Source organism: Oncorhynchus tshawytscha, linkage group LG29, assembly GCF_018296145.1.
Source record: "Oncorhynchus tshawytscha isolate Ot180627B linkage group LG29, Otsh_v2.0, whole genome shotgun sequence".
Taxonomy (NCBI): Eukaryota; Metazoa; Chordata; class Actinopteri; order Salmoniformes; family Salmonidae; genus Oncorhynchus; species Oncorhynchus tshawytscha.
The window spans coordinates 37,568,516-37,591,596 of NC_056457.1; the positions used below are offsets into that span (position 1 = coordinate 37,568,516).

Consider the following 23,081-nt stretch of genomic DNA (forward strand, 5'->3'; position numbering starts at 1 on the left):
TGTAGCCCTAACCCTACTGGTCAGCCATACAGCAGCCAGCCAGTAGCCCTAACCTTAGACCTACTGGTCAGCCGTACAGCAGCCAGCCAGTAGCCCCAACCCTACTGGTCAGCCATACAGCAGCCAGCATGTAGCCCTAACCCTACTGGTCAGCCATACAGCAGCCAGCCAGTAGCCCTAACCCTACTGGTCAGCCATACAGCAGCCAGCCAGTAGCCCTAACCCTCTGGTCAGCCATACAGCAGCCAGCCAGTAGCCCTAACCCTACTGGTCAGCCATACAGCAGCCAGCCAGTAGCCCTAACCCTACTGGTCAGCCGGACAGCAGCCAGCCTGTAGCCCTAACCCTACTGGTCAGCCATACAGCAGCCAGAAAAATAGCCCCAACCCTACTGGTCAGCCATACAGCAGCCAGCCAGTAGCCCTAACCCTACTGGTCAGCCATACAGCAGCCAGCCAGTAGCCCTAACCCTACTGGTCAGCCATACAGCAGCCAGCCAGTAGCCCTAACCCTACTGGTCAGCCATACAGCAGCCAGCCTGTAGCCCTAACCCTACTGGTCAGCCATACAGCAGCCAGCCAGTAGCCCTAACCTTAGACCTACTGGTCAGCCGTACAGCAGCCAGCCAGTAGCCCCAACCCTACTGGTCAGCCATACAGCAGCCAGCTGTAGCCCTGGTCAGCCATACAGCAGCCAGCCAGTAGCCCTAACCCTACTGGTCAGCCATACAGCAGCCAGCCAGTAGCCCTAACCCTACTGGTCAGCCATACAGCAGCCTCCAGTAGCCCTAACCCTACTGGTCAGCCATACAGCAGCCAGCCAGTAGCCCTAACCCTACTGGTCAGCCGGACAGCAGCCAGCCTGTAGCCCTAACCCTACTGGTCAGCCATACAGCAGCCAGAAAAATAGCCCCAACCCTACTGGTCAGCCATACAGCAGCCAGCCAGTAGCCCTAACCCTTAGCCCTACTGGTCAGTCATACAGCAGCCAGCCAGTAGCCCTAACCCTACTGGTAAGCCATACAGCAGCCAGCCAGTAGCCCTAACCCTACTGGTCAGCCATACAGCAGCCAGCCTGTAGCCCTAACCCTACTGGTCAGCCATACAGCAGCCAGCCAGTAGCCCTAACCACCTACTGGTCAGCCGTACAGCAGACAGCCAGTAGCCCCAACCCTACTGGTCAGCCATACAGCAGCCAGCCATGTAGCCCTAACCCTACTGGTCAGCCATACAGCAGCCAGCCAGTAGCCCTAACACTACTGGTCAGCCATACAGCAGCCAGCCAGTAGCCCTAACCCTCTGGTCAGCCATACAGCAGCCAGCCAGTAGCCCTAACCCTACTGGTCAGCCATACAGCAGCCAGCCAGTAGCCCTAACCCTACTGGTCAGCCGGACAGCAGCCAGCCAGTAGCCCTAACCCTACTGGTCAGCCGTACAGCAGCCAGCCAGTAGCCCTAACCCTACTGGTCAGCCATACAGCAGCCAGCCAGTAGCCCTAACCCTACTGGTCAGCCATACAGCAGCCAGCCAGTAGCCCTAACCCTACTGGTCAGCCGTACAGCAGCCAGCCAGTAGCCCTAACCCTACTGGTCAGCCATACAGCAGCCAGCCAGTAGCCCTAACCCTACTGGTCAGCCATACAGCAGCCAGCCAGTAGCCCTAACCCTACTGGTCAGCCGGACAGCAGCCAGCCAGTAGCCCTAACCCTACTGGTCAGCCATACAGCAGCCAGCCAGTAGCCCTAACCCTACTGGTCAGCCATACAGCAGCCAGCCAGTAGCCCTAACCCTACTGGTCAGCCGGACAGCAGCCAGCCAGTAGCCCTAACCCTACTGGTCAGCCAGCCAGTAGCCCTAACCCTACTGGTCAGCCATACAGCAGCCAGCCAATAGCCCCAACCCTACTGGTCAGCCATACAGCAGCCAGCCAGTAGCCCTAACCCTACTGGTCAGCCATACAGCAGCCAGCCAGTAGCCTTAACCCTACTGGTCAGCCATACAGCAGCCAGCCTGTAGCCCTAACCCTACTGGTCAGCCATACAGCAGCCAGCCAGTAGCCCTAACCTTAGACCTACTGGTCAGCCGTACAGCAGCCAGCCAGTAGCCCCAACCCTACTGGTCAGCCATACAGCAGCCAGCCAGTAGCCCTAACCCTACTGGTCAGCCATACAGCAGCCAGCCAGTAGCCCTAACCCTACTGGTCAGCCGGACAGCAGCCAGCCTGTAGCCCTAACCCTACTGGTCAGCCATACAGCAGCCAGAAAAATAGCCCCAACCCTACTGGTCAGTCATACAGCAGCCAGCCAGTAGCCCTAACCTTAGCCCTACTGGTCAGCCAGCAGCCAGCCAGTAGCCCTAACACCTGGTCAGCCATGCCAGCCAGCCAGCCAGTAGCCCTAACCCTACTGGTCAGCCATACAGCAGCAGCCAGCCTGTAGCCCTAACCCTACTGGTCAGCCATACAGCAGCCAGCCAGTAGCCCTAACCTACTGGTCACCATACAGGTCAGCCAGTACAGCAGCCAGCCAGTAGCCCCAACCCTAGCCCAGCCAGTAACCCTACTGGTCAGCCATACAGCAGCCAGCCAGTAGCCCTAACCCTACTGGTCAGCCATACAGCAGCCAGCCAGTAGCCCTAACCCTACTGGTCAGCCATACAGCAGCCAGCCAGTAGCCCTAACCCTACTGGTCAGCCATACAGCAGCCAGCCAGTAGCCCTAACCCTACTGGTCAGCCATACAGCAGCCAGCCAGTAGCCCTAACCCTACTGGTCAGCCAGTAGCAGCAGCCAGCCAGTAGCCCTAACCCTACTGGTCAGCCATACAGCAGCCAGCCAGTAGCCCTAACCCTACTGGTCAGCCGGCCACAGCAGCCAGCCAGTAGCCCTAACCCTACTGGTCAGCCAGCCCAGCCTGTAGCCCTAACCCTACTGGTCAGCCATACAGCAGCCAGCCAGTAGCCCCAACCCTACTGGTCAGCCATACAGCAGCCAGCCAGTAGCCCTAACCCTACTGGTCAGCCATACAGCAGCCAGCCAGTAGCCCTAACCCTACTGGTCAGCCATACAGCAGCCAGCCAGTAGCCCTATGGTCAGCCATACAGCAGCCAGCCTGTAGCCCTAACCCTACTGGTCAGCCATACAGCAGCCAGCCAGTAGCCCTAACCCTACTGGTCAGCCACCCTACTGGTCAGCCATACAGCAGCCAGCCAGTAGCCCCAACCCTACTGGTCAGCCATACAGCAGCCAGCCAGTAGCCCTAACCCTACTGGTCAGCCATACAGCAGCCAGCCAGTAGCCCTAACCCTACTGGTCAGCCGTACAGCAGCCAGCCAGTAGCCCTAACCCTACTGGTCAGCCATACAGCAGCCAGTAGCCCTAACCCTACTGGTAGCCCCAGCCAGCCAGTAACCCTACTGGTCAGCCGGACAGCAGCCAGCCAGTAGCCCTAACCCTACTGGTCAGCCATACAGCAGCCAGCCAGTAGCCCTAACCCTACTGGTCAGCCATACAGCAGCCAGCCAGTAGTCCTAACCCTACTGGTCAGCCATACAGCAGCCAGCCAGTAGCCCTAACCCTACTGGTCAGCCATACAGCAGCCAGCCAGTAGCCCTAACCCTACTGGTCAGCCATACAGCAGCCAGCCAGTAGCCCTAACCCCTTACTGGTCAGCCATACAGCAGCCAGCCAGTAGCCCTAACCCCTACTGGTCAGCCGCAGCCAGCCAGTACAGCAGCCAGCCAGTAGCCCTAACCCTACTGGTCAGCCATACAGCAGCCAGCCAGTAGCCCTAACCCTACTGGTCAGCCATACAGCAGCCAGCCAGTAGCCCTAACCCTACTGGTCAGCCATACAGCAGGCAGCCAGTAGCCTAACCCTAACCAGCCATATAGCCCTACTGGTCAGCCATACAGCAGCCAGCCAGTAGCCCTAACCCTACTGGTCAGCCATACAGCAGCCAGCCAGTAGCCCTAACCCTACTGGTCAGCCATACAGCAGCAGCCCTAGCCCGTACTGGTCAGCCAGCCAGTACAGCAGCCAGGTCAGCCGGAGCCCAGCCAGTAGCCCTAACCCTACTGGTCAGCCAGCCAGTAGCCCTAACCCTACTGGTCAGCCATACAGCAGCCAGCCAGTAGCCCCAACCCTACTGGTCAGCCATACAGTAGCCAGCCAGTAGCCCTAACCCTACTGGTCAGCCATACAGCAGCCAGCCAGTAGCCCTAACCCTACTGGTCAGCCATACAGCAGCCAGCCTGTAGCCCTAACCCTACTGGTCAGCCATACAGCAGCCAGCCAGTAGCCCTAACCCTACTGGTCAGCCATACAGCAGCCAGAAAAATAGCCCCAACCCTACTGGTCAGCCATACAGCAGCCAGCCAGTAGCCCTAACCCTACTGGTCAGCCATACAGCAGCCAGCCAGTAGCCCTAACCCTACTGGTCAGCCGTACAGCAGCCAGCCAGTAGCCCTAACCCTACTGGTCAGCCATACAGCAGCCAGTCAGTAGCCCTAACCCTACTGGTCAGCCGGACAGCAGCCAGCCAGTAGCCCTAACCCTACTGGTCAGCCATACAGCAGCCAGTCAGTAGCCCTAACCCTACTGGTCAGCCATACAGCAGCCAGTCAGTAGTCCTAACCCTACTGGTCAGCCATATATCAGCCAGCCAGTAGCCCTAACCCTATTGGTCAGCCATACAGCAGCCAGCCAGTAGCCCTAACCCTACTGGTCAGCCATACAGCAGCCAGCTAGTAGCCCTAACCTTAGCCTTACTGGTCAGCCATACAGCAGCCAGCCAGTAGCCCTAACCTTAGCCCTACTGGTCAGCCGTACAGCAGCCAGCCTGTAGCCCTAACCCTACTGGTCAGCCGTACAGCAGCCAGCCAGTAGCCCTAACCCTACTGGTCAGCCATAAAGCAGCCAGCCAGTAGCCCTAACCCTACTGGTCAGCCATACAGCAGGCAGCCAGTAGCCCTAACCTTAGCCCTACTGGTCAGCCAGCCAGTAGCCCTAACCCTATTGGTCAGCCATACAGCAGCCAGCCAGTAGCCCTAACCTTAGCCCATAACCCTTGCCTTACTTATCAGCCAAACAGTCATAATGTGGAGGTAAGTGAATCTTCACACTATTGGCTGATTGCAAGAGGGCTGAGGGTTCGTTTGGTTAATTACAGGAGGGGTTAGTGTTTGTTTGGCTAACTGCAGGAGGGTTTAGAGTTTGTTTGGCTAATCGCAGGAGGAGATTGTTTAAGGGACATCTGTGTCCAATATGGAGAAACTCCCTGATCCCACAGCCTTAGTGGTCAGATTCCAGTACAACACATCTTCCAGGAAATGAAGGTACTGAATGCAGTTTTAGCTAGAAGGTAACTAGTGCATTTTCATAGTAGACATTTGGCCCATTTCAATCTCAAAGCAATAACTTGGTAGTTACTACATAACTAGGAACTTGATTCATGTATTCTCTGTGCTGTGCAGTACCACGATATCCTATCCTGGTAACATCCCCACATGTCAACAGACAGTACTACCCCAGTACTACCCCAGTACTACCCCAGGCCATCCTACCTGTCTACAGACAGTACTACCCCAGTACTATCCCAGGCCATCCTACCTGTCTACAGACAGTACTACCCCAGTACTACCCCAGGCCATCCTACCTGTCTACAGACAGTACTACCCCAGTACTACCCCAGGCCATCCTACCGGTCTATTGACAGTACTACCCCAGGCCATCCTACCTGTCTACAGACAGTACTACCCCAGTACTACCCCAGGCCATCCTACCTGTCTACAGACAGTACTACCCCAGTACTACCCCAGGCCATCCTACCTGTCTATAGACAGTACTACCCCAGGTCAACCTACCTGTCTACAGACAGTACCCCCAGGTCAACCTACCTGTCTACAGACAGTACCACCAGGTCAATCTACCTGTCTACAGACAGTACCACCAGGTCAACCTACCTGTCTACAGACAGTACCACCAGGTCAACCTACCTGTCTACAGACAGTACCCCCAGGTCAACCTACCTGTCTACAGACAGTACCCCCAGGTCAACCTACCTGTCTACAGACAGTACCACCAGGTCAACCTACCTGTCTACAGACAGTACGCCCAGGTCAACCTACCTGTCTACAGACAGTACCACCAGGTCAACCTACCTGTCAACAAACAGTACCACCAGGTCTTCTTGGTCAGTCAGTGCCTCCATGGCCTCCTTCAGTAGTCTCACCTTCTGTCCTCCTCCGATGGAGCGCCCCACGTCCCCACCCCTCCACTCCTCCCCCATGCCCAGCACCTGTAAGAGGGTCACATCAGGTCAGGGGTCAATGTGGTAGATCTCAAATAGAGAGACAATGTCTAGTCAATGTGGTAGATCTCAAATAGAGAGACAGACGGTGCTTGGTCGTTACCTTGATAGTGTAGTTGAAGTAGTTGGCTGACTGCATGAATCGGAGATAACCATCTGTTTCCTCTGTGGCAACAGTTAGGACCAACAACTTCTCTGGAAAGAAAAGGAAAATAAACATTGAACCAGATCAATAGATGTGTAATCATAATCATACCGACAGACATTCATCACTTTTAGTGTTTCGATGTCTGGACATGTCAATGGTTTACCCAATTGCAGGGCAGGCCTTCTTCATACCATAGTGAAATGTTTGGATAAGAAAAAAAAAGAAACAATTTTATTGCCCTGACTTCTGGCCTCCATTTAAAGAAACAGCTTCATGAAAATATGCATGTTATTTTATCCCTATAAAGTAGTGGGTATCCCGTTCCTCCCAGCATGACCCTAACCAAACCACAGACCTATGTCAACACATTGATGACTGCCTGGTTCAGCTATAGGATGTCTTCATGTACGGACAGATCAGCTAAATATAACATGGTTCATTTGCATATGAAAGCATATTTCTAGACAGTAGAATTGAAAATGTTAAGATAAACAGTCATGTTTCATTCTTGGTTTGAACTTAAGGGAAGGAACCCAAGTTCTCAGACCTCCAAGTTCTCAGACCTCCATGTTCTCAGACCTCCATGTTGTCAGAGCTCCATGTTCTCAGACCTCCAAGTTCAAGTTCTCAGACCTCAATGTCCTCAGAGCTCCATGTTCTCAGACCTCCAAGTTCTCAGACCTCCATGTCCTCAGACCTCCATGTCCTCAGATCTCCATGTCCTCAGACCTCCATGTCCTCAGACCTCCATGTCCTCACACCTCCATGTCCTCAGACCTCCATGTCCTCAGATCTCCATGTCCTCAGACCTCCATGTCCTCAGACCTCCATGTCCTCACACCTCCATGTCCTCAGACCTCCATGTCCTCAGAGCTCCATGTTCTCAGACCTCCATGTTCTCAGACCTCCAAGTTCAAGTTCTCAGACCTCCATGTCCTCAGACCTCCATGTCCTCAGACCTCCATGTTCTCAGACCTCCATGTTCTCAGACCTCCATGTTCTCAGACCTCCATGTCCTCAGACCTCCATGTTCTCAGACCTCCATGTTCATGTTCTCAGACCTCCATGTTCTCAGACCTCCATGTTCTCAGACCTCCATGTCCTCAGACCTCCATATCCTCAGACCTCCATGTCCTCCGACCTCCATGTCCTCAGACCTCCATGTTCTCAGACCTCCATGTCCTCACACCTCCATGTCCTCACACCTCCATGTCCTCAGACCTCCATGTTCTCAGACCTCCATGTTCTCAGACCAGGAACAGGCAGAGGCAGGGATGAAACCAGGACCATGCAGAGGGAAGGAGGGATGAAACCAGGGCTAAGAAGAGGGAGGCTCAGACCGCTATTACATACATTTCCCTCCTGAGGCCATACAGAAATCAGCGTTACAGCCTCATATGAAAACAGATCTGAAACTGGGGAAGGGAGGGAGGTACGGTGGGAGAGAGAGAGAGAGAGGGACATACAGAGGGGAGAGAGTGGGCGAGAGAGAGAGAGAGAGAGAGAGAGAGGTACAGGAAGTTTAGCCGGTTAACAGCTCTGATCGTCAATCATCTGTGGGGTTTGCGGAAACAGTCCCAGAGAAATGTTACGAAAACATTCCCTGAGTGGATGGAGCAATGTTCATAATCGCAAATACTGTATTAAAACCCCTGTGTTTCTAGGGGGAAGGGAGAGGGAATCTTAGTGTCACGCCCTGGCCTTAGTTATCTTTGTTTTCTTTATTATTTTGGTTAGGTCAGGGTGTGACATGGGGGATTTATGTGTTTTGTCTGGCCTAGGGGTTTTGGATGTTTATGGGGCTGTTTCCTTTCTAGGTAGTTTTGTATGTGTATGGTTGCCTAGATTGGTTCTCAATTAGAGGCAGCTGTCTGTCGTTGTCTCTGATTGGGAACCATATTTAGGCAGCCATGTTCTGTGGGTATTTTGTGGGTGATTGTCTTCTGTCTTTGTGTCATTGCACCAGATAGGACTGTTTTGGTTTTCACATTTGTTGTTTTGGTGTTTTGTAGTGTTCTGGTGTATGGTCTTTATTAAACATGTTGAACTCTAACCATGCTGCATTTTGGTAATCCTCTCCTTCAGTGGAAGAAAGCCGTTACACTTAGTTAGCACATAGATGTGTTACACAACTTTCCAAAACAAAAACACACCAACTGGAACTCAATGGAAAACATTTTGATTACAAAAAATACACATCACTTTCTGAGTGTTTGTAAAACTACAGTAGGTTGAGTTCTGATTAGTAAAGCAACAAACAAACAACCGAGAAATAGATCAAATCATAGGATGTTCATTAGGTCTAGTTTACGTGGAGGAAATAACATGCTCCTTGCCACATCCCCCCCCAAAAAATGAAGGAGAGCCACACACTCTAGGAGCTCAGAAGCAAAAATATTTATGTCCAATGTTTCTTCATCAGGGTGCGACATCCTGCCAGCTAAAGTGTCCTCTCACCCTGTAATGTTTAATAAACCTAATAACTCTCATGTTAGCTTAATAACTGTCATGTTAGCTTAATAACTGTCATGTTAGCTTAATAACTGTTATGTTAGCTTAATAACTGTCATGTTAGCTTAATAACTGTCATGTTAGCTTAATAACTGTCATGTTAGCCTAATAACTGTCATGTTAGCTTAATAACTGTCATGTTAGCTTAATAACTGTCATGTTAGCTTAATAACTGTCATGTTAGCTTAATAACTGTCATGTTAGCCTAATAACTGTCATGTTAGCTTAATAACTGTCATGTTAGCTTAATAACTGTCATGTTAGCTTAATAACTGTCATGTTAGCTTAATAACTGTCATGTTAGCTTAATAACTGTCATGTTAGCTTAATAACTGTCATGTTAGCTTAATAACTGTCATGTTAGCCTAATAACTGTCATCTTAGCCTAATAACTGTCATGTTAGCCTAATAACTGTCATGTTAGCCTAATAACTGTCATGTTAGCTTAATAACTGTCATGTTAGCCTAATAACTCTCATGTTAGCTTAATAACTGTCATGTTAGCCTAATAACTGTCATGTTAGCCTAATAACTGTCATGTTAGCTTAATAACTGTCATGTTAGCTTAATAACTGTCATGTTAGCTTAATAACTGTCATGTTAGCTTAATAACTGTCATGTTAGCTTAATAACTGTCATGTTAGCCTAATAACTCTCATGTTAGCTTAATAACTGTCATGTTAGCTTAATAACTGTCATGTTAGCTTAATAACTGTCATGTTAGCTTAATAACTGTCATGTTAGCTTAATAACTGTCATGTTAGCTTAATAACTGTCATGTTAGCCTAATAACTGTCATGTTAGCTTAATAACTGTCATGTTAGCTTAATAACTGTCATGTTAGCTTAATAACTGTCATGTTAGCTTAATAACTGTCATGTTAGCCTAATAACTGTCATGTTAGCTTAATAACTGTCATGTTAGCCTAATAACTGTCATGTTAGCCTAATAACTGTCATGTTAGCTTAAAACTGTCATGTTAGCTTAATAACTGTCATGTTAGCTTAATAACTGTCATGTTAGCTTAATAACTGTCATGTTAGCTTAATAACTGTCATGTTAGCCTAATAACTGTCATGTTAGCCTAATAACTGTCATGTTAGCTTAATAACTGTCATGTTAGCCTAATAACTCTCATGTTAGCTTTATAACTGTCATGTTAGCCTAATAACTGTCATGTTAGCTTAATAACTGTCATGTTAGCTTAATAACTGTCATGTTAGCCTAATAACTGTCATGTTAGCTTAATAACTGTCATGTTAGCTTAATAACTGTCATGTTAGCCTAATAACTGTCATGTTAGCCTAATAACTGTCATGTTAGCTTAATAACTGTCATGTTAGCTTAATAACTGTCATGTTAGCTTAATAACTGTCATGTTAGCCTAATAACTGTCATGCTAGCCTAATAACTGTCATGTTAGCCTAATAACTGTCATGTTAGCCTAATAACTGTCATGTTAGCTAATAACTGTCATGTTAGCCTAATAACTCTCATGTTAGCTTAATAACTGTCATGTTAGCCTAATAACTGTCATGTTAGCTAATAACTGTCATGTTAGCTTAATAACTGTCATGTTAGCCTAATAACTCTCATGTTAGCTTAATAACTGTCACGTTAGCCTAATAACTCTCATGTTAGCTTAATAACTGTCATGTTAGCTTAATAACTGTCATGTTAGCTTAATAACTGTCATGTTAGCTTAATAACTGTCATGTTAGCCTAATAACTGTCATGTTAGCTTAATAACTGTCATGTTAGCTTAATAACTGTCATGTTAGCCTAATAACTGTCATGTTAGCTTAATAACTGTCATGTTAGCTTAATAACTGTCATGTTAGCCTAATAACTGTCATGTTAGCCTAATAACTGTCATGTTAGCCTAATAACTGTCATGTTAGCCTAATAACTGTCATGTTAGCCTAATAACTGTCATGTTAGCTTAATAACTGTCATGTTAGCTTAATAACTGTCATGTTAGCCTAATAACTGTCATGATAGCTTAATAACTGTCATGTTAGCCTAATAACTGTCATGTTAGCTTAATAACTGTCATGTTAGCTTAATAACTGTCATGTTAGCTTAATAACTGTCATGTTAGCCTAATAACTCTCATGTTAGCTTAATAACTGTCATGTTAGCTTAATAACTGTCATGTTAGCTTAATAACTGTCATGTTAGCTTAATAACTGTCATGTTAGCCTAATAACTGTCATGTTAGCTTAATAACTGTCATGTTAGCTTAATAACTGTCATGTTAGCCTAATAACTGTCATGTTAGCTTAATAACTGTCATGTTAGCTTAATAACTGTCATGTTAGCTTAATAACTGTCATGTTAGCCTAATAACTGTCATGTTAGCTTAATAACTGTCATGTTAGCTTAATAACTGTCATGTTAGCCTAATAACTGTCATGTTAGCTTAATAACTGTCATGTTAGCTTAATAACTGTCATGTTAGCTTAATAACTGTCATGTTAGCCTAATAACTGTCATGTTAGCCTAATAACTGTCATGTTAGCTTAATAACTGTCATGTTAGCCTAATAACTCTCATGTTATCTTAATAACTGTCATGTTAGCCTAATAACTGTCATGTTAGCCTAATAACTGTCATGTTAGCTTAATAACTGTCATGTTAGCTTAATAACTGTCATGTTAGCTTAATAACTGTCATGTTAGCTTAATAACTGTCATGTTAGCCTAATAACTGTCATGTTAGCTTAATAACTGTCATGTTAGCCTAATAACTCTCATGTTAGCCTAATAACTGTCATGTTAGCTTAATAACTGTCATGTTAGCTTAATAACTGTCATGTTAGCTTAATAACTCTCATGTTAGCTTAATAACTGTCATGTTAGCCTAATAACTGTCATGTTAGCTTAATAACTGTCATGTTAGCTTAATAACTGTCATGTTAGCTTAATAACTGTCATGTTAGCTTAATAACTGTCATGTTAGCTTAATAACTGTCATGTTAGCTTAATAACTGTCATGTTAGCTTAATAACTGTCATGTTAGCTTAATAACTGTCATGTTAGCCTAATAACTGTCATGTTAGCTTAATAACTGTCATGTTAGCCTAATAACTGTCATGTTAGCTAATAACTGTCATGTTAGCTTAATAACTGTCATGGTAGCTTAATAACTGTCATGTTAGCTTAATAACTGTCATGTTAGCCTAATAACTGTCATGTTAGCTTAATAACTGTCATGTTAGCCTAATAACTGTCATGTTAGCTTAATAACTGTCATGTTATCTTAATAACTGTCATGTTAGCTTAATAACTGTCATGTTATCTTAATAACTGTCATGTTAGCTTAATAACTGTCATGTTAGCCTAATAACTCTCATGTTAGCTTAATAACTGTCATGTTAGCTTAATAACTGTCATGTTAGCTTAATAACTGTCATGTTAGCTTAATAACTGTCATGTTAGCTTAATAACTCTCATGTTAGCTTAATAACTGTCATGTTAGCCTAATAACTCTCATGTTAGCTTAATAACTGTCATGTTAGCTTAATAACTGTCATGTTAGCTTAATAACTGTCATGTTATCTTAATAACTGTCATGTTAGCTTAATAACTGTCATGTTATCTTAATAACTGTCATGTTAGCTTAATAACTGTCATGTTAGCCTAATAACTCTCATGTTAGCTTAATAACTGTCATGTTAGCTTAATAACTGTCATGTTAGCTTAATAACTGTCATGTTAGCTTAATAACTGTCATGTTAGCTTAATAACTCTCATGTTAGCTTAATAACTGTCATGTTAGCCTAATAACTCTCATGTTAGCTTAATAACTGTCATGTTAGCTTAATAACTGTCATGTTAGCTTAATAACTGTCATGTTATCTTAATAACTGTCATGTTAGCTTAATAACTGTCATGTTATCTTAATAACTGTCATGTTAGCTTAATAACTGTCATGTTAGCCTAATAACTCTCATGTTAGCTTAATAACTGTCATGTTAGCTTAATAACTGTCATGTTAGCTTAATAACTGTCATGTTAGCTTAATAACTGTCATGTTAGCTTAATAACTCTCATGTTAGCTTAATAACTGTCATGTTAGCCTAATAACTCTCATGTTAGCTTAATAACTGTCATGTTAGCTTAATAACTGTCATGTTAGCTTAATAACTGTCATGTTAGCTTAATAACTGTCATGTTAGCCTAATAACTGTCATGTTAGCCTAATAACTGTCATGTTAGCCTAATAACTGTCATGTTAGCTTAATAACTGTCATGTTAGCCTAATAACTCTCATGTTAGCTTAATAACTGTCATGTTATCTTAATAACTGTCATGTTAGCTTAATAACTGTCATGTTAGCTTAATAACTGTCATGTTAGCTTAATAACTGTCATGTTAGCTTAATAACTGTCATGTTAGCTTAATAACTGTCATGTTAGCCTAATAACTGTCATGTTAGCTTAATAACTGTCATGTTAGCTTAATAACTGTCATGTTAGCTTAATAACTGTCATGTTAGCTTAATAACTGTCATGTTAGCCTAATAACTGTCATGTTAGCCTAATAACTGTCATGTTAGCTTAATAACTGTCATGTTAGCCTAATAACTCTCATGTTAGCTTAATAACTGTCATGTTAGCCTAATAACTCTCATGTTAGCTTAATAACTGTCATGTTAGCTTAATAACTATCATGTTAGCCTAATAACTCTCATGTTAGCTTTATAACTGTCATGTTAGCCTAATAACTGTCATGTTAGCCTAATAACTGTCATGTTAGCTTAATAACTGTCATGTTAGCCTAATAACTGTCATGTTAGCTTAATAACTGTCATGTTAGCTTAATAACTGGCATGTTAGCTTTGATGGCTAATATGTGCAGAAAATACGAAACCAAATTGCAGCCAGTAACGCAAACTGAAAGAGACCTTTCTGGTACCTTTCTATACCAAGACGAATGGATTTAGAATGGAGATTCAATCGCCTATCCCCCCTCCCACACCTCCAACACAGTGCAAAGTTCATTGATGTTAATTTCCCCCAACTGGTTACTCAGCAATTCCCTCACCCTGGTCTGGCCTGGTCTACCCAGGTCTGGCCTGGTCTACCTTGGTCTGGCCTGGTCTACGATGGTCTGGCCTGGTCTACCCTGGTCTGGCCTGGTCTACCTACAATTGTCTTCCCTGGTTTGGCCTGGTCTACCCTGGTTTGGCCTGGTCTACCCTGGTCTGGCCTGGTCTACCCTGGTCTGTTCTGGTTATGTCTGGCTGTCTAGTCTGTTGTCTGGCTGTCTAGTCTATCATCTTGCTGCCTGGTCTGCTTTCTGGCTGTCTAGTCTGCTGTCTGGCTGTCTAGTATGTTGTCTGGCTGTCTAGTCTGCTGTCTGGCTGTCTAGTTTGTCTAGACACTGTCTAGTTTGTCTGGTTGACTAGTCTGTTGTCTGGCTGACTAGTCTGTTGTCTGGCTGTCTAGTTTGTTGTCTGGCTGTCTAGTTTGTTGTCTGGCTGTCTAGTTTGTTTTCTGGCTGTCTAGTCTGTCTAGTCTGTTGTCTGGCTGTCTAGTCTGTTGTCTGGCTGTCTAGTCTGTTGTCTAGGATGTCTAGTCTGTTGTCTAGGATGTCTAGTCTGTTCTCCGGCTGCCTAGTCTGTCTAGTCTGTTGTCTGGCTGTCTAGTCTGTTGTCTGGCTGTCTACTCTGTTGTCTGGCTGTCTCTGTGTCTGGCTCCTTGCTCTGCTCATATCTTGGCTAGAGAAATGAGGGAGGGAGAGGGGGATGGAGTGGTGGTGGAGTTGGAGTGAGAGGGGGATAGAGTGGTCGGGGAGTTGGAGTGAGAGGGGGATAGAGATGGAGTGGTGGGGGAGTTGGAGGGAGAGGGGGAGTTGGAGGGAGAGGGATAGGGGATAGATGGTGGGGAGTTGGAGGGAGAGGGGGATGGAGTGGTGGGGGAGTTGGAGTGAGAGGGGGATAGAGTGGTCGGGGAGTTGGAGTGAGAGGGGGTGGAGTGGTGGGGAGTTGGAGGGAGAGGGGGTGGAGTGGTGGGGGAGTTGGAGGGAGAGGGGGTGGAGTGGTGGGGAGTTGGAGGGAGAGGGGGATGGAGTGGTGGGGAGTTGGAGGGAGAGGGGGAAAGAGTGGTGGGGAGTTGGAGGGAGAGGGGGTGGAGTGGTGGGGGAGTTGGAGGGAGAGGGGGTGGAGTGGTGGGGAGTTGGAGGGAGAGGGGGTGGAGTGGTGGGGGAGTTGGAGGGAGAGGGGTGGAGTGGTGGGGGAGTTGGAGGGAGAGGGGGTGGAGTGGTGAGGGAGTTGGAGGTAGAGGGGTGGAGTGGTGGGGGAGTTGGAGGTAGAGGGGGTGGAGTGGTGGGGGAGTTGGAGGGAGAGGGGGTGGAGTGGTGGGGGAGTTGGAGGGAGAGGAGAGGGGGTGGAGTGGTGGGGAGTTGGAGGGAGAGGGGGATAGAGTGGTGGGGGAGTTGGAGGGAGAGGGGGTGGAGTGGTGGAGGAGTTGGAGGGAGAGGGGGATAGAGTGGTGGAGGAGTTGGAGGGAGAGGGGGTGGAGTGGTGGAGGAGTTGGAGGGAGAGGGGGTGGAGTGGTGGGGGAGTTGGAGGGAGAGGGGGTGGAGTGGTGGGGGAGTTGGAGGGAGAGGAGAGGGGGTGGAGTGGTGGGGAGTTGGAGGGAGAGGGGGATAGAGTGGTGGAGGAGTTGGAGGGAGAGGGGGTGGAGTGGTGGAGGAGTTGGAGGGAGAGGGGGTGGAGTGGTGGGGGAGTTGGAGGGAGAGGGGGTGGAGTGGTGGGGAGTTGGAGGGAGAGGGGGATAGAGTGGTGGAGGAGTTGGAGGGAGAGGGGGATATAGTGGTGGAGGAGTTGGAGGGAGAGGGGGATATAGTGGTGGGGAGTTGGAGGGAGAAGGGGTGGAGTGGTGGGGGAGTTAGAGGGAGAGGGGGATATAGTGGTGGGGAGTTGGAGGGAGAGGGGGGTGGAGAAAGAGGAGAGGGGGAGTGGAATTTATCTCACATCTGGAAAAGCAATTAGCAATCAGTGTGACAGAACAGCTGCTTTGACTGTAACACAAGAGTTCCTACACGCTCAGTTTTTGTATCCCAGAGGTACAGTAGAGTCCAGGTAACATAATTTCTTATTCTCTATTGCCAACATGGTAGTACACTAGGACCTACTAGGAACTATCAATCATATTGGGTGGGTTTTATCTACGCTGGTTTGTCTTGTTGTACACCTGGGGGGAGAAAACATGAGAATCACACTCCATCAGTAGCATGCCTGTCTGTAAAGACCCCTGTCTGTCTGTAAAGACTCCTGTCTGTCTGTAAAGAACCCTATCTGTCTGTAAAGACCCCTGTCTGACCCCTGTCTGTCTGTAAAGACCCCTGCCTGACCCGTCTGTCTGTAAAGACCCCTGTGTGTCTGTAAAGACCCCTGTCCGTCTGTAAAGACCCCTGTCTGTCTGTAAAGACCCCTGTCTGACACCTGTCTGTCTGTAAAGACCCCTGTCTGACCCCTGCCTGTCTGTAAAGACCCCTGTCTGACCCCTGCCTGTCTGTAAAGACCCCTGTCTGTCTGTAAAGACCCCTGTCCGTCTGTAAAGACCCATGTCTGTTTGTAAAGACCCCTGTCTGTCTGTAAAGACCCCTGTCTGACACCTGTCTGTCTGTAAAGACCCCTGTCTGACCCCCTGCCTGTCTGTCTGTCTGTAAAGACCCCTGTCCGTCTGTAAAGACCCCTGTCTGTCTGTAAAGACCCCTGTCTGACCCCTGTCTGTCTGTAAAGACCCCTGTCTGTCTGTAAAGACCCCTGCCTGTCTGTAAAGACCCCTGCCTGTCTGTAAAGACCCCTGCCTGTCTGTAAAGACCCCTGTCTGTCTTTAAAGACCCCTGCCTGTCTGTAAAGACCCCTGTCTGACCCCTGTCTGTCTGTAAAGACCCCTGTCTGTAAAGACCCCTGTCTGTCTGTAAAGACCCCTGTCTGACCCCTGTCTGTCTGTAAAGACCCCTGTCTGTCTGTAAAGACCCCTGCCTGTCTGTAAAGACCCCTGCCTGTCTGTAAAGACCCATGCCTGTCTGTAAAGACCCCTGTCTGTCTGTATCCACACACTACCAACTGCTATTTTTTTTCTCAAACAAAAGTAGCACGCTGGGCCTTTACAAGTCTTTTGTTAGTGGGCCTTTACAAGTCCTTTGTTAGTGGGCCTTTACAAGTCCTTTGTTAGTGGGCCTTTACAAGTCCTTTGTTAATGGGCCTTTACAAGTCCTTTGTTAGTGGGCTGATATAGCCATCTGTAGTGCAGGGTATGATTTTCATAGGGGCAGAGGAAACAGGGATTCCTGGCTGTTGGAACATCTACAGCAATCAATAAACGAGAACCTAGATCCCCAACGGGGGGAGAGAGAGAGAGAGAAGGCAGGGGGAGAGAGAGAGAGAGAGAAGGCAGGGGGAGAAGGCAGGGGAGGGAGAGGGTGAGAGAAGGCAGGGGGAGAGAGAGGAAGGCAGGGGGAGAAGGCAGGGGAGAGGAGAGAGAGAAGGCAGGGGGAGAGAGAGAGAAGGCAGGGGAGAGAAGGCAGGGGGAGAGAGAGAGAGAGAGAGGCAGAGGAGAGACAGGGGGAGAGAGGAGAAGGCAGGGGAGAGAGAGAGAAGGCAGGGGAGAGAGAGAGAAGGCAGGGGGAGAGAGAGAGAGAGGCAGGGGGAGAGAGCAGGGGGAGAGAAGGCAGGGGGAGAAGAGAGAGAGAGAGAAGGCAGGGGGAGAGAGAGAGAGAGAGAAGGCAGGGGAGAGAGAGAGAAGGCAGGGAGAGAGAGGGGGAGAGAGAGAGAGAGAAGGCAGGGGGAGAGAGAGAGAGAGAGAGAAGGCAGGGGAGAGAGAGAGAGAGAGAAGGCAGGGGGAGAGAGAGAGAGAGAGAGAAGGCAGGGGGAGAGAGAGAGAGAGAGAGAAGGCAGGGGGAGAGAGAGAGAGAGAGAAGGCAGGGGAGAGAGAGAGGCAGGGGGAGAGAGAGAGAGAGAAGGCAGGGGAGAGAAGGCAGGGGGAGAGAGAGAGAAGAAGGCAGGGGAGAGGGGAAGGCAGGGGAGAGAGAGAGAGAGAAGGCAGGGGAGAGAGAGAGAGAAGGCAGGGGAGGAGAGAGAGAGAGGCAGGGGGAGAGAGAGAGAGAGAAGGCAGGGGGGGAGAGAGAGAGAGAAGGCAGGGGGAGAGAGAGAGAGAGAAGGCAGGGGGAGAGAGAGAGAGAGAAGGCAGGGGAGAGAGAGAGAGAAGGCAGGGGGAGAGAGAGAGGCAGAAGGCAGAGAGAGAGAGAAGGCAGGGGGAGAGAGAGAGAGAGAAGGCAGGGGAGAGAGAGAGAGAGAAGGCAGGGGAGAGAGAGAGAGAAGGCAGGGGAGAGAGAGAGAGAGAAGGCAGGGGAGAGAGAGAGAAGGCAGGGGAGAGAGAGAGAGAAGGCAGGGGAGAGAGAGAGAGAGAAGGCAGGGGGAGGGAGAGAGAGAGAGAAGGCAGGGGAGAGAGAGGAGAGAGAAGGAGAGAAGGCAGGGGAGAGAGAGAGAGAGAGAAGGCAGGGGGAGAGGCAGAGAGAGAGGCAGGGGAGAGAAGGCAGGGGGAGAGAGAGAGAAGGCAGGGGGAGAGAGAGAGAAGGCAGGGGGAGAGAGGCAGGGGAGAGAGAGAAGGCAGGGGGAGAGAGAGAGAAGGCAGGGGGAGAGAGAGAGAAGGCAGGGGGAGAGAGAGAGAGGGGGGGAGAGAGAGAGAGAAGGCAGGGGAGAGAGAGAGAAGGCAGGGAGGAGAGAAGGCAGGGGAGAGAGAGAGAGAAGGCAGAGAAGGCAGGGGAGAGAGAGAGAGAAGGCAGGGGGAGAAGGAGAAGGCAGGGGGAGAGAGAGAAGGCAGGGGGAGAGAAGGCAGGGGAGAGAGAGAGGCAGGGGAGAGAGAGAGAGGCAGGGGGAGAGAGAGAGAAGGCAGGGGGAGAAGGCAGGGGGAGAGAGAGAGAGAAGGCAGGGGGAGAGAGAGAGAAGGCAGGGGGGAGAAGGAGGGGGGGAGAGAGAGAGAGAAGGCAGGGGAGAGAGAGAGAGAAGGCAGGGGGGAGAGAGAGAGAGAGAGAGAGGCAGGGGAGAGAGAGAGAGAGAGAAGGCAGGGGGAGAGAGAGAGAAGAGAGAAGGCAGGGGAGAGAGGGAGAGAGAGGAGAGAGAAGGCAGGGGGAGAGAGAGAGAGAGAAGGCAGGGGAGAGAGAGAGAGAAGGCAGGGGGAGAGAGAGAGGCAGGGGAGAAGGCAGGGGAGAGAGAGAGAGAAGGCAGGGGAGAGGGAGGCAGGGGAGAGAGAGAGAAGGCAGGGGAGAGAAGGCAGGGGGAGAGAGAGAGAGAGAAGGCAGAGGGCAGGGGAGAGAGAAGGCAGGGGAGAGAGAGAGAGAGGAAGGCAGGGGGAGAGAGAGAGAGAGAGAGGAGGGGGAGGGGAGAGAGAGAGAGAAGGAGAGAGAGAAGGCAGGGGAGAGAGAGAGAAGGCAGGGGGAGAGAGAGAGAGAGAGAGAGAGAAGGCAGGGGGAGAGAAGGCAGGGGGAGAGATGGAGAGAGAAAGTGAGATGAGGGAGTTTTTTGTCCTCATCCCTCTCTTGTCTTCATTCCTCCCTCATTTTCTTATGAGCCCTGGGTGGGAGTGGAGAACACCACTGCTCTCTTCAAAGGTCCACTGAGGCAATGCAGAGAGAGTGTCTGTTTTACTGTCTTGACTCCCTTCAAAGGTCCACAGAGGCAAGGCAGAGAGAGTGTCTGTTTTACTGTCTTGACTCCCTTCAAAGCTCCACAAAGGCAAGACAGAGAAAGTGTCTGTTGAACAGGGAAGATGACATCATCCTCCTTCCAGTAGAGGAAGGAATCCCTGGACAGGACCAGCCTGACATTCCACCCTGCTTACAAAATGGTCTGGTGTGTGTGTGTGTCAGGGAGATTCAGGGGTACTCCACCCTCCAAGCCAAAACAAGTATTCTTCTGAAATTGAATGTTGTTGGTTTATAAAGTGCACTACTTTTGACCAGGGCACATCCCATAGTGTACTACTTTTGACCAGGGCACATCCAATAGTGCACTACTTTTGACCAGGGCCCATCCCATAGTGCACTACTTTTGACCAGGGCCCATCCCATAGTGCACTACTTTTGACCAGGGCCCATCCCATAGTGCACTACTTTTGACCAGGGCACATCCCATAGTGCACTACTTTTGACCAGGGCACATCCCATAGTGCACTACTTTTGACCAGGGCACATCCTATAGTGCACTACTTTTGACCAGGGCACATCCCATAGTGCACTACTTTTGACCAGGGCACATCCCATAGTGCACTACTTTTGCCCAGGGCACATCCCATAGTGCACTACTTTTGACCAGGGCACATCCCATAGTGCACTACTTTTGACCAGGGCCCATCCCATGGTGCACTACTTTTGACCAGGGCACATCCCATAGTGCACTACTTTTGACCAGGGCCCATCCCATAGTGCACTACTGGGAGGACAACATCCCAGTCTCTAGTGGGAGGACAACATCCCAGCCTCTAGTGGGAGGACAACATCCCAGCCTCTAACGGGAGGACAACATCCCAGCCTCTAGTGGGAGGACAACATCCCAGCCTCTAGGGGGAGGACAACATCCCAGCCTCTAGAGGGAGGACAACATCCCAGCCTCTAGCGGGAGGACAACATTTCAGCCTCTAGTGGGAGGACAACATTCCAACCTCTAGTGGGAGGACAACATCCCAGCATCTAGTGGGAGGACAACATCCCAGCATCTAGTGGGAGGACAATATCCCAGCCTCTATTGGGAGGACAACATCCCAGCCTCTAGTGGGAGGACAGCATCCCATCCTCTAGAGGACTATCAGCACCATATCACCAGGTATCATTCTGAGTATGTTGCCTATCACTAACAGCACCATATCACCAGGTATAATTCTGAGTATGTTGTCTATCACTAACAGCACCATATCACCAGGTATCATTCTGAGTATGGTGTCTATCACTAACAGCACCATATCACCAGGTATCATTCTGAGTATGTTGTCTAGCAGCACTATATCACCAGGTAACATTCTGAGTATGTTGTCTAGCAGCACCATATCACCAGGTAACATTCTGAGTGTGTTGTCTATCAGCACCATATCACCAGGTAACATTCTGAGTATGTTGTCTAGCAGCACCATATCACCAGGTATCATCTGAGTATGTTGTCTATCAGCACCATTTCACCAGGTAACAATCTGATTCTGAATAGGGTGCCATTTCAGACACTTCAGCACAATACTAAAACACTGTGACCTGGGGTTGACATTTCCCCACCCTCTCACCTTGCCATAAACCAGTCAGCCACAGAGTGCATCCTAACAAGAACACAATATACAACAACACCTCTATTACTATTACCTCTGGGCCCAGACACACAAACCATCTCTATTACCTCTGGGCCCAGACACACTAACCACCTCTATTACCCCTGGGCCCAGACACACTAACCACCTCTATTACCCCTGGGCCCAGACAGACTAACCAACTCTATTACCCCTGGGCCTAGACAGACTAACCACCTCTATTACCCCTGGGCCTAGACAGACTAACCACGTCTATTACCCCTGGGCCTAGACAGACTAACCACCTCTATTACCCCTGGACCTAGACAGACTAACCAACTCTATTACCCCTGGGCCTAGACAGACTAACCATCTCTACTACCCCTGGGCCCAGACACACTACCACCTCTATTACCCCTGGGCCCAGACACACTAACCACCTCTATTACCCCTGGGCCCAGACAGACTAACCACCTCTATTACCCCTGGGACCAGACACACTAACCACCTCTATTACCCCTGGGCCCAGACAGACTAACCACCTCTATTACTATCACCCTGGGCCCAGACACACTAACTACCTCAATTACTATTACCCCTGGGCCCAGACACACTAACCACCTCTATTACCCCTGGGCCCAGACAGACTAACCACCTCTATTACCCCTGGGCCCAGACACACTAACCACCTCTATTACCCCTGGGCCCAGACACACTAACCTCCTCTATTACCCCTGGGCCCAGACACACTAACCACCTCTATTACCCCTGGGCCCAGACACACTAACCACCTCTATTACCCCTGGGCCCAGACAGACTAACCACCTCTATTACCCCTGGTACCAGACACACTAACCACCTCTATTACCCCTGGGCCTAGACAGACTAACCACGTCTATTACCCCTGGGCCTAGACAGACTAACCACCTCTATTACCCCTGGACCTAGACAGACTAACCAACTCTATTACCCCTGGGCCTAGACAGACTAACCACCTCTATTACCCCTGGACCTAGACAGACTACCACCTCTATTACCCCTGGGTCCAGACAGACTAACCACCTATATTACCACTGGGTCCAGACACACTAACCACCTCTATTACCCCTGGGCCCAGACAGACTAACCACCTCTATTACTATTACCCCTGGGCCCAGACACACTGACCTCCTCTATTACCCCTTGGCCTAGACAGACTAACCACCTCTATTACCCCTGGGCCTAGACAGACTAACCACCTCTATTACCCCTGGTTCCAGACACACTAACCACCTCTATTACCCCTGGACCTAGACACACTAACCACCTCTATTACCCCTGGGCCCAGACACACTAACCACCTCTATTACCCCTGGGCCCAGACACACTAACCACCTCTATTACCCCTGGGCCCAGACACAATAACCACCTCTATTACCCCTGGGCCTAGACAGACTTACCACCTCTATTAACGCTGGGCCCAGACACACTAACCACCTCTATTACCCCTGGGCCCAGACACACTAACCACCTCTATTACCCCTGGGCCTAGACAGACTTACCACCTCTATTACCCCTGGGCCCAGACACAATAACCACCTCTATTACCCCTGGGCCCAGACACACTACCACCTCTATTACCCCTGGGCCCAGACACACTAACCACCTCTATTACCCCTGGGCCCAGACAGACTAACCACCTCTATTACCCCTGGGACCAGACACACTAACCACCTCTATTACCCCTGGGCCCAGACAGACTAACCACCTCTATTATTCACCCCTGGGCCCAGACACACTAACTACCTCAATTACTATTACCCCTGGGCCCAGACACACTAACCACCTCTATTAC

General features: G+C 49.2%; 1 protein-coding gene across 2 annotated transcripts in view; it reads right to left on the reverse strand.

Annotated features, from left to right (window-relative positions):
• Nucleotides 1-23,081, reverse strand: part of LOC112227454 (procollagen-lysine,2-oxoglutarate 5-dioxygenase 2-like) — a 154,710-nt gene that overhangs the window by 96,457 nt on the left and 35,172 nt on the right. For both annotated transcript variants that reach the window (XM_042308416.1, XM_042308415.1), the window contains exons 2-3: nucleotides 6,409-6,500; nucleotides 6,157-6,293 (exon numbers count right to left, since the gene is read on the reverse strand). In XM_042308416.1, the coding sequence (XP_042164350.1) occupies nucleotides 6,157-6,293; nucleotides 6,409-6,500 (229 nt within the window). The remainder of the gene's footprint in view (nucleotides 1-6,156; nucleotides 6,294-6,408; nucleotides 6,501-23,081) is intronic.